Source organism: Gymnogyps californianus, chromosome 15 (assembly GCF_018139145.2).
Source record: "Gymnogyps californianus isolate 813 chromosome 15, ASM1813914v2, whole genome shotgun sequence".
Lineage (NCBI taxonomy): Eukaryota > Metazoa > Chordata > Aves > Accipitriformes > Cathartidae > Gymnogyps > Gymnogyps californianus.
In genome coordinates, this window is record NC_059485.1 from 8,791,520 (window position 1) to 8,804,144 (window position 12,625).

Below are 12,625 nucleotides of genomic sequence, written 5' to 3' on the forward strand. Positions count from 1 at the left end.
ACTTTGTGACCTCTCTGGTGACACCCACGTCAATTAAAAACCACTTGCAGTCCTGGCTGGCATGAGCTAAGATTTCCTCCTTCAATCCTAACTGTAACATGATTTCCACAAAACGCCTCCATCTTCTGTGATTCAAACAGCCAAGGCAACTCATGTCCCGCTATCCCAATTTATTTTATTGCTGTACTGTACAATGTGATGGAGCTTTGCTTGGGTCCCCCAGATACTGCTGTAGTCCTCCTACTAATACTACAGCCAACTCCTCACTGTGGAGCAAGAGACAAAGCATTAGCTAATTAGGCACACCTCCAAAAATTCATAAAGTAGCAATTCTTCACTGTTGCTAAACAGGGTTGGATTTCGGTCTAGATTTTTCTGCTGGAAGGAAAAAGGTACGCCACATCAACAATTTCATCAGCTCTACTTACTGCTCCTCTCTTTTCTCCTTACTTATTTGTTCTCTCCATACACAGCCATAAAAGAAAAAGAAAAGCAATCTTGCCTGTAGATAGTTGAAGTGTTTCTCATATCAAATCCTGATGAGTTTATTCTTTCCAGGAAAGCTTGTGCAAGCTCTGGTGTGATATCGTACACTGTGTCCAACTGCTTTGTTGCGTTGTCATAGCTAATGAATAGTCTTATCTGACCAGTAGAAACAAAATCACGCATCAGGATTATGAAACAATTACACCCAATAAAATATATGTTTGACACTAAATTAATTGACTCCATTCATGTTACAGAGAAAGGAAGAAGACAGATTTGGATAATACAGTATTTTTGAAGGCAAAGCTGAGTGAGCAATTCTCAGTGAAGCTGTCAAATAATTTGAGGGTCTTCTATCATTGGTCCCTATCTTTCAGGACAAGTCACAGAAGTCTGATACAGATAAATAATTACGTATTAATGACCGGCACTTTGAAATGCCAAAAAGAGAAGAATATTTGGTTGGCAATGGCTTGGATTCACTTTATATTTAAGTAATTAAAATATATAAACTTCTTTTTCATGTTTAAGTTTGCATTTGTGTTCATATTGTTTGTAGCTGACATTACTTGACAATGATATATCCAACCACGTCTTGTTACTTACTTCATTGAGACTAATTTTCAGAATTTCTTCTAACGGGAGATGGACCATGTATCTTCCCAAAATCCATAAGTTTTCTGCACTGACCCAAGAAGTTGATTCATTGAACTCTGTTTTGTACAAATAAATACTCACTACAATGTTAAGAAAGTAATTATTTTTCAAATATATTGTACCCAGTATATTGTTATTAGTAAATAATAAAAAAAAATCTGTGAATCAGAAAAATTCTTAGCAGGGAGAGTCAGGTTCCCTCCATCAGCGAGATTTTAGCACCACATTTTTATGAGCCCATACATTTTTTAATGAAAATGAAATAGTGTTTCAAATGTCTCAAATTTTCTCATATGAAAATGATCAATGTTTTATGTTGTCAAAAAAGAAAATGGATAAAGTATGGGACAGGAAAAATTAGACCAATGGTATTAAATATGGAGCAGCATTTTTTAAATTCAGTTTTCCTAATCAAATATATTATTTAAGAACACAAGGAAGGCATGATACTTTGTAACACTTTATATATCTTATATATTATTATTGATGATACCACTTATTTCAGCAATATGCAAGAGCACTAATGGATAAAATGAAAAATCATTCATCTACCTATATGGAAATAGGTTGGCAAAAAATACAAAATACTGCATAACAGTTAAAAAATGTCATTCATTTAGTAACATTCTCCCAAGGATTGAAAATGAAATCAAGATCCAAATATCCCTGAGAAAAAAGTATTTATGGACTAGGTGGGTACTCCGAGCCACAAAGACAGTGTTTTCTCCAAGGTGTCGTAATTTGGATGGCTCAACGTGTGATACCTCTGAACATATTCCTTAGCAGTGCTGATACTCACAACTCTGTTAAAATAAAATCATCAGTGCACTTTGAAGAGATTTCAGTATCTGAAAAAAACCAGCCTATAAATATCAGAAGCTGAAGAACCCCATTTAGTAAGTGGTTTTTTTGAAAACAGAGATCTAAGCTCCTTAACTGAGACAAGACGACACTCCCAGCAGACCTGCCAGGCCTCCATTTTTTTAAGTGATATTACCTCCCATTACCAGGAATATTAAGAGAGTTGAAAGATATGATGGAAGAGTTAAACAAAAACTAGCACAATTTAATGATGTTGACTGTGGCCTTTAGCAGAACAGACTTGCAGTTACCAAACATGGTAGCCATGATCCCCAAAAACTGTTTTGTTATTTTTAAATAAGGTACAAAATCCAAAAGTTACAGCCTCCTGTTTTTGCAAGGGCTACCAGCATGCTTCATCTCTGAACACCTCAGTGTTTTTAATATATGAAACGTGATAATTGCCTGAGTGACAAAGAAATTTCTTGAAAGGTTTGACTCTAAGACATAGAGGCCACATGTCTTCTGCTCACCCAGTGATCCAGCTGCAAGGGCTGCCTGACACAGCAGGGAGAAGCAGTATGATGGAAAAGCCCTCTGCACTTCTGCAGGCACAACAGAGACACGGTGATGAGCTCTCTGTCACCAAAACCAGCAAAATGCTTGGAAGGTGGCCCTGTAAGCACCACAAATATGAAGCTTCTTTCAAGTTTCTTTTCTGCTGAGCTTCAGTGAAGAAGATGCTGCTTCTGCAGAGGGCTGATCCCTTTCCCAGGTGGTCCCAGTGCTACCCGCATACAAAGCTGAAGTGAATAAATCAGACTATTGTAGGACTCTTCTGTTGTCCTGCACTCTGTGCTGTGACCCGTGGTGTGCAGCTATACTTGAGTGAGCTTTAGACTTGCCAACCTGGATGTTGGTAGCAGTCCAACTGCGCCTGCTCAGGGCTGATGGGTTCTGCAGCTCGTACTACCAGAACTAGCTGGTAATCAGACCACCCCCGCTGCCTTCAGGAGTGGATTCACCGTATCTGCACTGCTTTGCATTTGAAGCAGCAACCAGGAGGTAAGAGAGGCACGGTAATTCTCAGTCCCTCCTGAGCTGGGTGATCTTTTACAAACTGAGGGTTCACTAATGTTTCAGACACAACTCAAGATGTCTGATGCTGTCGATTTTCCCAGGACTGCCGAGTATCATCAGGCAAGTTCTGCATTTTTGCTTCCCCAGTAATGCACTGGCACTAATACCACCTTATAGCAGCGTCATGAACTTCTTCTCTATGACTTAATGGGTTACTCTCACATTTTGAAACGGCAGAAGTCCCAGGAGCCAAATTTAGCTCCACTGAGGCAAGTGGGCATTTTGCCTTTGATTTCCAGGGAAAGACGAAGAACATACACATCTAAAAGTCTAAAATGCTCCCACGACAGCACTGCTGGGATGTTCAGTGAAACCCAAGCCCTGGTTCTGATGCGTCAGTGCCGCTGCCACTTTACAGCCCCCTCGTGGAGCCTGTCCTGCACTGTCCCAGCTGTGGCACATCTGTTTAAGACACATTAACAAAGCAAACAGATGTGGTAAAATGCATAAAATCAGAATTAATTAACTTTGTTTTTATCTTGTCCCTTTTCTGAACGAGTCAGTGCCATGTGCAGTAGAACTTTCACAACATCCTGCATTTCTTTTGTATTTTTAAACAGTGCATTGGCTAATGTATTCTGAGACAGACCTATTTTTCTAGTCTGAATAGGAGTTCAGAAGTGAACAACATGCCTGTGCAGAGTACCTGACAACGGTATCCTATTTAAGTCTTAGAAAAAGGACTTGAGTACAGAGACTTTGTGTATAGCTCTGCGCAGAAGAGATGAAGAGCAAGTATCTCTGGAGAACTATTTGCTGTGAATAACAAATATATTACGTTTACTGTATTTTGGAGCAAAGGTATTCAAGACAGCTACTCTTAAACAGACCTGTGTTAAAGTTGGGAAACAATTCAATACAATGGATAGGCCTTTTGCTGACTGTTTTTCTCTTACGGTAAGCAAGAAGAAAATACATTGTACATAACATACCACTCATGTTACAGGATTTTTGTAGAATCTGCTTCATCCAGCCATACAGAGCGCTCTGTGTATTTGCTGAGGTTTTGTCATAGAGGTCCTTGAATACTGTTGATCTAAGTGATACAAGGGCATGTTAGTTCACTAACGAGTTAACTATTTATTTTTTTTAAATGACACACACGGACAAATGTTTTAGAAACAGCAACACATAAGTAGAGAGCTATATCTGGAACATAGACTGAGACCATATAATAACCTCTTTTTAAAAGTATATATAGTCAGCAAATACTACATAGTATTAATTGTGTCTGGAAAATAAATGGCTTACAAGTTTCTGAAAGCATCCTCCAGCAGAATGTTTGGTAGGCTCCCAACGACATCAGGTTGGAGATAGTTCACTGCTGACACACGCAAAACCTGGCTCAGGATATCCACACAGTCCAAAGCACTCAAAGCCAGAAAGCATTTATCCAGTGTTATAAGGAACAAGGTCCTGTTTACTCCTGGGCTTTGAAAAATTCTCTCTCTAGTCTTGTCCCAATCAAGAATAATATTTCCCACTTCCTGCAAGCAACAAAGGGTTAAAAGAATGTCTCTCTGATTAATTCAGTATATTGTTCATTTTGAGACCTGACAGAAAGCACTCTACAAAAAATATGGTGCTGTTCTCATAAAAAATAGCTGCAAAATACTGTCTGGTTGCATTACTTCAGATAATTCCTTTCTGGCATTGGCCAGAGACCAGCTTGAATCTTTTGACAAAATCAAAATGAAAAACAGAAAAATAATCCAAATGGCTGAAGTTATAGTGTGTGCTCTCATGAAAGAATTAGTTACTTGGAAAATGAAAGGATATCAGAATTGAATTAGTATTATTTCATACATAATTTTATATGTAGACATCTCTAGAACAGACCCTTTCCCATGCAGTATTTCTTGCAGCCGTTACTACAAACATCCCCTCCAGAAGATGGGGCAACATCAAAGGACCAAGCCCAGGGAATAAAGTGACCCTGGTTGGGGATGGATTATTAGGTTGCTCCATCTCACAAGTCAACGTGTCTAGGACAGCCTGTTCAGAGCTGATAGTCCCGGGCCTGGTGATTTGTTCATGCAGTATTATCAGTCCTGGAAGAACTGGGTATGCCGTTTGAGAAGACGAAATTTACAGTTTATTGAAAGGGCTTATGCTCGACTGCTCTGGCTCCCAGTGCATGCTGCACACCTACCCTGTGTGCTTTGGCAACAGGAGTTCCACCACCATTGTTTGAATAGTGGATTACACACTGTTTGTTCTGGGCAGTCACCTCATGCATCTGGGGAAATGCTCTCCCTTTCTCCCAGATTAATCTCCACCCGCTCAGCGATACCCACGCTGGAGGCCCTCTCTTCCCGGCAGGGAAGATTCCAAGTGCTCTCATACATCAGGCTATGATCCCACTCCTGCAGTGGAGATCCTCTCTGCAGGGGCGATCCTCCCTGGGTGGCACTCATTGACTTTGAGCGAGACTTTTAAGATGCGTCACACAGGGAACATACCACAAAGGCAAGTAAATGCTGTTATGCTGCCTCCCCTCCAAATTGCCTAACAATTTGCTTGCACGCTCCCATAACTAATTAACAAGATAACTAATTTCACCTTCTTTAGTCATCTTGGCTCTTTTTCTAGCCACTGAAGAAAAGCAGATACTCCCTGAGAACATCTGGTCCTACCTACCTTAGATACTTGCATAGGAAGGTAAATCAGGCTCTGGAGATGTGTTTCTCTCCACTGATTACAGAGAAAATCCACATGACTGACTTGGACTTGGCACCAAACTTTTAGACAACAAGAATTAAATGAAATAAGTCCAACCTACGGAGGGGGGCTCCTGGAATCTAACCCAAGCCAGCTAAGTAACTGCATGGCATGCACTGTGAGACCCCCAGTCTGGCCTTTTCCCATTTATCTAAACTATTGACAGCAGTTTTTCTTTTTCACAAGTGCAAAGTGACTTACAAGATGGTCTTTTCTGCTGTTGAAGAGATACTTCATTGCAGTTTGGAACTGCTGCTGATCAAGCTGTTGAAATTCGGATAGTAGTTGCCTAGGCTGGTATAAAAGGTTCTTCAGGTAACTTCTTATGGACATCTGAAGTATAGAAAAATATGCGTAATATACATGAAACTCATACTATTGTACTGGAGGCATCATTTACTCCCTGAAAATCTCTGCTTAAGGAGAGATAAGTGCTTAGCTCCTGTATTGTCTGTGTTGTCAACAACTAGAATAACAATACTCAACACAAACTGTAAACAAAAATAATCTAAATGTAATTCTGAAAGACAGTAATTTTTAAATCCTATTCTTGGCTTCATGAGCGAGTCCTCTCCAGTGAGCCATTTAACAAAAATGCCTCAGTTTCTCACTTCATAAAGCTAGAGTAATAATACTTTTCTGCTTCACACACCAGAGCTGTGAAAATGAAACTTTTAAAGAGCTCCAAAAAATCAGGTACCATGTGCATATTATTATTACTTTAAAAAAGGAAAGAAATGTGCAATTAGATGGGAGGAAAAGCCTGTACCAGGTCATAAGGCAGAAATATTCTCTCTCACATCAAACTGCATTACCAGTTAACAATCTCATGCCTGTTTTGAAAATCTACAGGGAATTATAACATTGGAACAGAAAGCACTGTAAGGCTCATTAGCACCAGACTGGAGTAAAATCCCTTCTAATTCCTGACAGAATTATTTCAGAATTGGTTTGGAATTTGAGTTGAAACTGTTCTTTGTTGTCTTTGCTTAGCTTGCATTGCCACCAACCAATATTAACATAGTTAGGTCCTTGTTGTCTAGGGGGTGCAGGCCTGCTTACAGCCTTAAACTGTTAATAAATCTAATCAAATGGGAAAAGGCAGTGTTAGTCTCATGTAGGTTTGGATGAGCTGTGACAGTGAAACGGAGCTTGGGAAAAGGTTCAAGCGGCATGGAGCTACATGGCCATGGGCTTTTGGGAATGCCTGAGGCTCAGAGATGGCACAATTGACACTCTCCTTTTTCAGAGTGTGTGTGCGTGTAGGGAGGAGGGAGGGGGGCAGGTTTTGACTAGCAGGCTACAGCTCCACTTAAACCAGCTCATAACTAATCGTAATGACCAGGAATAAAGAACGACGACTTTTTCCTATATCACTTCCACATTGATAATTTACAAAAACAGAGTTCAGAGGAGCTTTAAAAGGTGGATGTGTTTTGTAGGATGCTCTGGAGCCTCTCATTCCATCAGAAGCAGTGCAAACTACAGCCACAGTCAAAATACGGGAGAAACCTGCCATTTTGTGGAGAAACAGCATGTGTATACACTCAATTCAGAAACAATCGCTGAGCCTGAAAACTCCTAATTTCTGCTTTCCATTAGAGGAAAAGCAAAAAGATCTTCTTTATTATTATTTCTGCCTTGCATACTCCTGCAATCTTAGGGGAAAAAGACAATCAAAAAACCGATTCCTATTTCCTACTTATCTGCTACACTGTAGATCTGTTAGTTATCTCTATTACTGACAACCTAGTTTTGGCTACAGAGGTAGGTTGCTTTTTTAACTCCTTTTTAAATAAAGATTTTCATGCATTTTAAATGGCACAAACCTGTAGGCTGCTAAGAGTAAACATAACTTCCTGGGCATGAAAATATGCCATGACTTTTGTAAGCATATCTGCTGTCCAGACATTGGAACTGTAACAGAAAACAGGACCAAAAATGTCAGTAAAATAATATAACATGTAAAAGAGCAGATTACAAGACAAAACAAGAATAAGAAAAACAAACACTGCTAGTAACACCACAATGACACAAGTATTCAGCTTTCTGGCCTCACCAGACTAATAGCCGACCTATTTAATGCAATGAAAACACACGGTTCAATGAGGAATGGAATGAATTAGTTATGGGTTTTTTCATCTAACTCCACAACCACCCACAATAATCTCAATTTTCCAACTTGCCATTAGTACCATCTCCAGGCATGAGACAAGCTGTGCTGTGGCTAGTCCGGAGCTATAGGTGTGCTTCCCGGCACCCCACTATGCCTGTTCTGATCTGCGTGTAGAAAGAAAGTACAGTGACTAATGTCTGCTGCCTTTCCCTCAGCAGAGTCATTTATTTCAGTGTGTCTTCTTTACACAGCCATTGATTTTCTCAAAATGTGTAGGAGTGGAATTGCCTTTGAGGCTTATACTGCTCTTTCAAATTTAGACAAAATTAGCAAATAATGCATAAGTCACCAGGAACTGGAAGAAGTGGGATGGATGGGGGATGGAGCTGGACTGAAAGAGGGAGATGGACAGAAAGCTGGAACTGCACCTAATTTCCTTAAGAAGCCATTCTGAAACATACAAACAAAGTTAATTATCAAAACTTTTGAAAACTGTAGCAGGTATTTATTCTCAGCCTCATTCTCTGCATGTTTTTTGCTTTATTGTGAAAAACCGCTTTTTCCTTGTTAAGAGGAAATACTCACAGAAGATCTAAATCAAAGTAATCATATGTGCCAATTTCATTCTATCCATAATGTTCCAGTTTCTGTGGAAATGAAACAGATCATATCTGAAGTGCAAGATAATACCAAAAAATCAAGATGGTGAGAGTAATACATTACCTTTGAAAATGAAGTATATCAAGGAGGGCTGCACATGAAAAATGGAACATAAAAAGTTATGGTGAGATATTGAGTTTTAATTCCTTTTAGAAGCATAAGTGGGAACAATTTTGTACATTACCATTCAGATATTTCCCAGTTATTACTTCCTCCTAAGGAAAAAATTATAAATACATGTAAGAAATTATTATTTTTAGATTATAATATGAAATGTTAGTAGAGAGATCAAATAAAAATACTAACCACAGCTTTGTGTAATAATGGAGGCAAATCTGTAAAAGATTATCCTGTTACTAAAAGTTGATTTAATGTTTTACCATTCAACTGTGTTATACAAAAACACATGTATTGTATGCAGTGATCGAAACTATATATACACATATAATTTATTTATAAGCATTTAATGCAGTTTTGATTAAATGTATTTAGAGAAAAACAGTAAAAATAAAAGGCTATTAAGTCATAAGCAATCTTGGTTAAATTCTTTGCTGGCATAGCTCCATGAAGTCAAGAGAGCAGAGAATATGGTCCTAGTTACTAAACAGTACTGCATCTATTTTACTACACATAGCTTTTTCCATCCACACAAAATACATCCCTCATACAGGAGTTCTGGTCTTACCTTCAGAGTTCTGACTGTGTGTAATTTCAGCATGATTCATTGATATCAATAAGAAACATATCTTCAAAAGTCTGGACATTTCTTCTAGTGTCTATTAGAATCAGAAGATATTTGGGTTGAAAAGGAAAACAAAAAGAACAGAGTCAAAAGGCAATATTCACCCAAAACTTTCACAGCTATAAATGAGAGACAGCCTAAGCTATGGAGTACAAATAGAGATCAGAATCATCTAAAAGTGCTTGCTCCCAAGTTTTTAATTTAGATCTTTTTCCAGGATTGAGATATATTTTATGCAAATACAAGTCCGCCAAGTGTGCATGTGCAGCCAGATTTATTTCCCTTTTACAGAGTAGCTCTTTTAATTTTCTTCCTAGTAGCACCATTTATTTACTAAGCCACATTCCACCTAAATATGATTTAAATGCAGTTTTGTTAAAGCAAAAAAAGAAATCCTTTTAAACTCAGATAAAATAGAAAAGAAATAGAGGGAGCGAAAAAGGAAATAGTAAAGAAGCTCCAAACAAACCCTAAGCTTTTTCTAGCTCATTAAGTTGCCTGCAGGATTACCGCAGACCAGGTCTGGGACCCTCCAGTTGCAGATCTCTGAACTCAAATGGTGGGAGTGCCTCACCCTCTTGCTTGCCCCATGTCAGTGCAGGGTGCTCCAGGCAGGGAGGGTGAAGGAGTGCTCCCCTCCCCTGCTGCTATCGCTCTGCAAAAAGGAGGAAAATGTCCTTATGCCATTCTGAAGCAGAGGGAAAGCGACACATTTGGGAAACGGAGTTCAAGACCATGCCACTTCATTTAGACGGATCAAAGCTCTAGTCTTTGTACTCATAAGAAGTCTACCATCAATTTTTCACCATCAGCTAGGACATAGTTTCTATGGAAATATGTGTTTTAATAGCTCTTGCTATCCCTGCTGCCCTGTGCTATGCGGCATAAAGATCACTGAAAGATAAATTACCTGGAAGGGCAGTAATGGGCTACCCGGAGCTTTTCACCAGAGTGTCACTGATTCTCATCAGAAAAGACTGACAGTCTCACAGTTGTCCTATATGAAATGGATTTGTTGCTTTCGGTCTAGTTCCTGAAGGACAAGGATACACACTGCAATAATGCAATGGGATGGAAAGGAAGCAGAGACTGAGCAGGTCTCGCTCACACAGGTGTTTCTGCAGCCATGTCCCCTCCGCAGTGCTGAGGACCACGAGCTGCTTTAATTCACATTGCACCAAGTTTACTGCAGAGAGGATTTTCTGCCTCTGCACCCTCAGCCTGGCTCTCTGCCCAGCCGTGAGATTCACCATCCCCACAGGTAAAACAATTAATTAATCTGAGATACTAGATGATGCCCTGCTCTACAGATTGCAGCTTCCTACACTGGGATTAATCCCTGATTTTAACAAATGACACGGAGGGCCCTCTTGGCCAACTTCGCTCTGACCCTGAGATGACTTTGTTAGGTTTTCTCTCCCTTTCCTTCATTTCAAGGGTTTATCTGCAGCCACACTTAATTTCTGCATTTCTTTTTGTTACTGAATTTGGATCCATTCTCTCTTTTTTTTTTTTTAAAGTTCTCTGCCATGGCTTGAGTTACAGATCTGAACATTTGATAAATACGAACACCTTTTTCAGACTGTTTAATCTCACTTATCAGCAAGGTACTCTTCTATGAAAACGTCTTTCAACAGCCTCTAGCAATACTTCAGTCTATCGCAAATATTTAACTCCAGTCTTGTAACAGGAGCGACTCAAACTGACAGATGATGAAAAATTTAAACATTAGACTTTAAGAAGCTGTTGCCTCTGTCCTGTTCTTGCACACACTGAAACCCTTTTCAGCTATTCTTTTGGGAGCACCACAGTACATGTGTCTCATTCAGACATATCTGGTTTCCTAGACAATGAACTTTCTTGTGTTTGTTTCTGCCTTTGTCCTATTAATTTTGCAGTAAGGTTTGATTACTCTGCATAGTTCAAATCATGCTACCAATGTCAATCCTGATTTGTTTATTCCAACTCATTCACTTTGATCAGGGAGTGTATTTTAATTACAGCATGCTAATAAATTAATATATAAGGAGATTAAATGCTAAGGAAAGTGCTTTTTTATCCCGACTAACTCCAGTGGACAACTAGCAGGTGCAGAAAAAGTCTGCTGTGAAATAGCCCTGCTTGATAAGACAATCTGCGGGATGAAATAGTTCCTTTTGTCAGTGAAACTAGTCTGTTCGTAGAAGTTCACTGCAGCTTTTAGACAATCCCAAATCACCCTGTGGGGATCTCTTGCAGATCCCATCCAGCATTTCCCCAGAGATTGTTCCTTGCACCACGGCAGCATATGCTGCGATCAGATCTCCGAGATGTCACCCTTGCAGGACTCTCCAGTAATGAGGAGCTCCCAGATTGCCTTCTCCTCTTGCTCCCTAAACAGCCGCTCTTCCATGTAAAGAAATCCTAGCCATTTTATCACTTACTCTGATGCAGCCGCTGCCTTATCTGAAGCTTGATAACCAGAAAGCTAACCTCATGCTTGCACTGCCAGTGCCCATCCTCGCCCTTGCAGGCAGGCTCTCGGCACCTCTGAAAAAAAGCCCTGCATGCAGTGAGGGAACCCTCAAGGGGTTCAGGCTGGAAAGGGAGAGCGGGAAGTAAGGGGAGGGCAGAAGAGAAGAAAGAGACGGTGGGTTCTTGGGGAGAGCCAGGACCCCACGGCACTTTACCTGCCTCTGCTGTGTGCGCCTCCGTCCCTGCACTCGCAGTGCAATGAGCTGGGCGGCTCCAGCCAGGGACCCCGAGAGCAGGGGGCAGGGACTGGGGCCAGCACCGCCTCGCAGCCGCAGGTGTCTGCCCAGCAGCACCCAGCCTTCAGCCAGAGGGGAAGGGAAAAGTCTCCTCTACTGGGGGGCTCAGAGGGTGAGGGACTCCCACAGCAGGCAGAAGAGGATGCTTCCCCTCCCGAGAGGAAGGGGAGAGCTCAACGAGTTGCATGGGGGAAACACACAGGGCCAGGCTGGTGCTGCCCAGCGCCCTGCTCCCCCCGCCTCCCCACCCGAGCAGGGGCAAGTGGCCCTGGGCTCCTCAGAGCAGAATACGAACTGACTGTACCTGGGATCACCCAGCAAAAGGGTTTCTGTGGGACGAAGCTGTTCCAACTTTGTGTTGAAAGTTTCCGACTAAATCGTGCCCTTGCAGAGCATCTTTTTCCTGCGATGCAATACATCCAGTGCCACCTTGACAGAACAGATAGTTTAGTTACTCTCCAGGGCAAAACACTGCACATTAGTGAGAACACCGAGGTGCAACTTGCACACCATCACCCACGGCAGGACAGGGATACCGGAGGGACGAGGCAG

The 12,625-nt window shown here is 40.9% G+C and overlaps 1 protein-coding gene across 1 annotated transcript in view; it reads right to left on the bottom strand.

Moving 5' to 3' along the window:
* The window catches only part of OTOA (otoancorin), a 35,682-nt gene extending 26,337 nt beyond the window's left edge, over window positions 1–9,345 (bottom strand). The window contains exons 1-10 of the mRNA XM_050906129.1: window positions 9,267–9,345; window positions 8,888–8,916; window positions 8,766–8,796; window positions 8,645–8,672; window positions 7,635–7,722; window positions 6,007–6,138; window positions 4,336–4,571; window positions 4,017–4,120; window positions 1,093–1,199; window positions 503–642 (exon numbers count right to left, since the gene is read on the bottom strand). Coding sequence (XP_050762086.1) covers window positions 503–642; window positions 1,093–1,199; window positions 4,017–4,120; window positions 4,336–4,571; window positions 6,007–6,138; window positions 7,635–7,722; window positions 8,645–8,672; window positions 8,766–8,796; window positions 8,888–8,916; window positions 9,267–9,345 — 974 coding nt within the window. The remainder of the gene's footprint in view (window positions 1–502; window positions 643–1,092; window positions 1,200–4,016; window positions 4,121–4,335; window positions 4,572–6,006; window positions 6,139–7,634; window positions 7,723–8,644; window positions 8,673–8,765; window positions 8,797–8,887; window positions 8,917–9,266) is intronic.
* Between the last annotated feature and the right edge of the window lie 3,280 nt (window positions 9,346–12,625).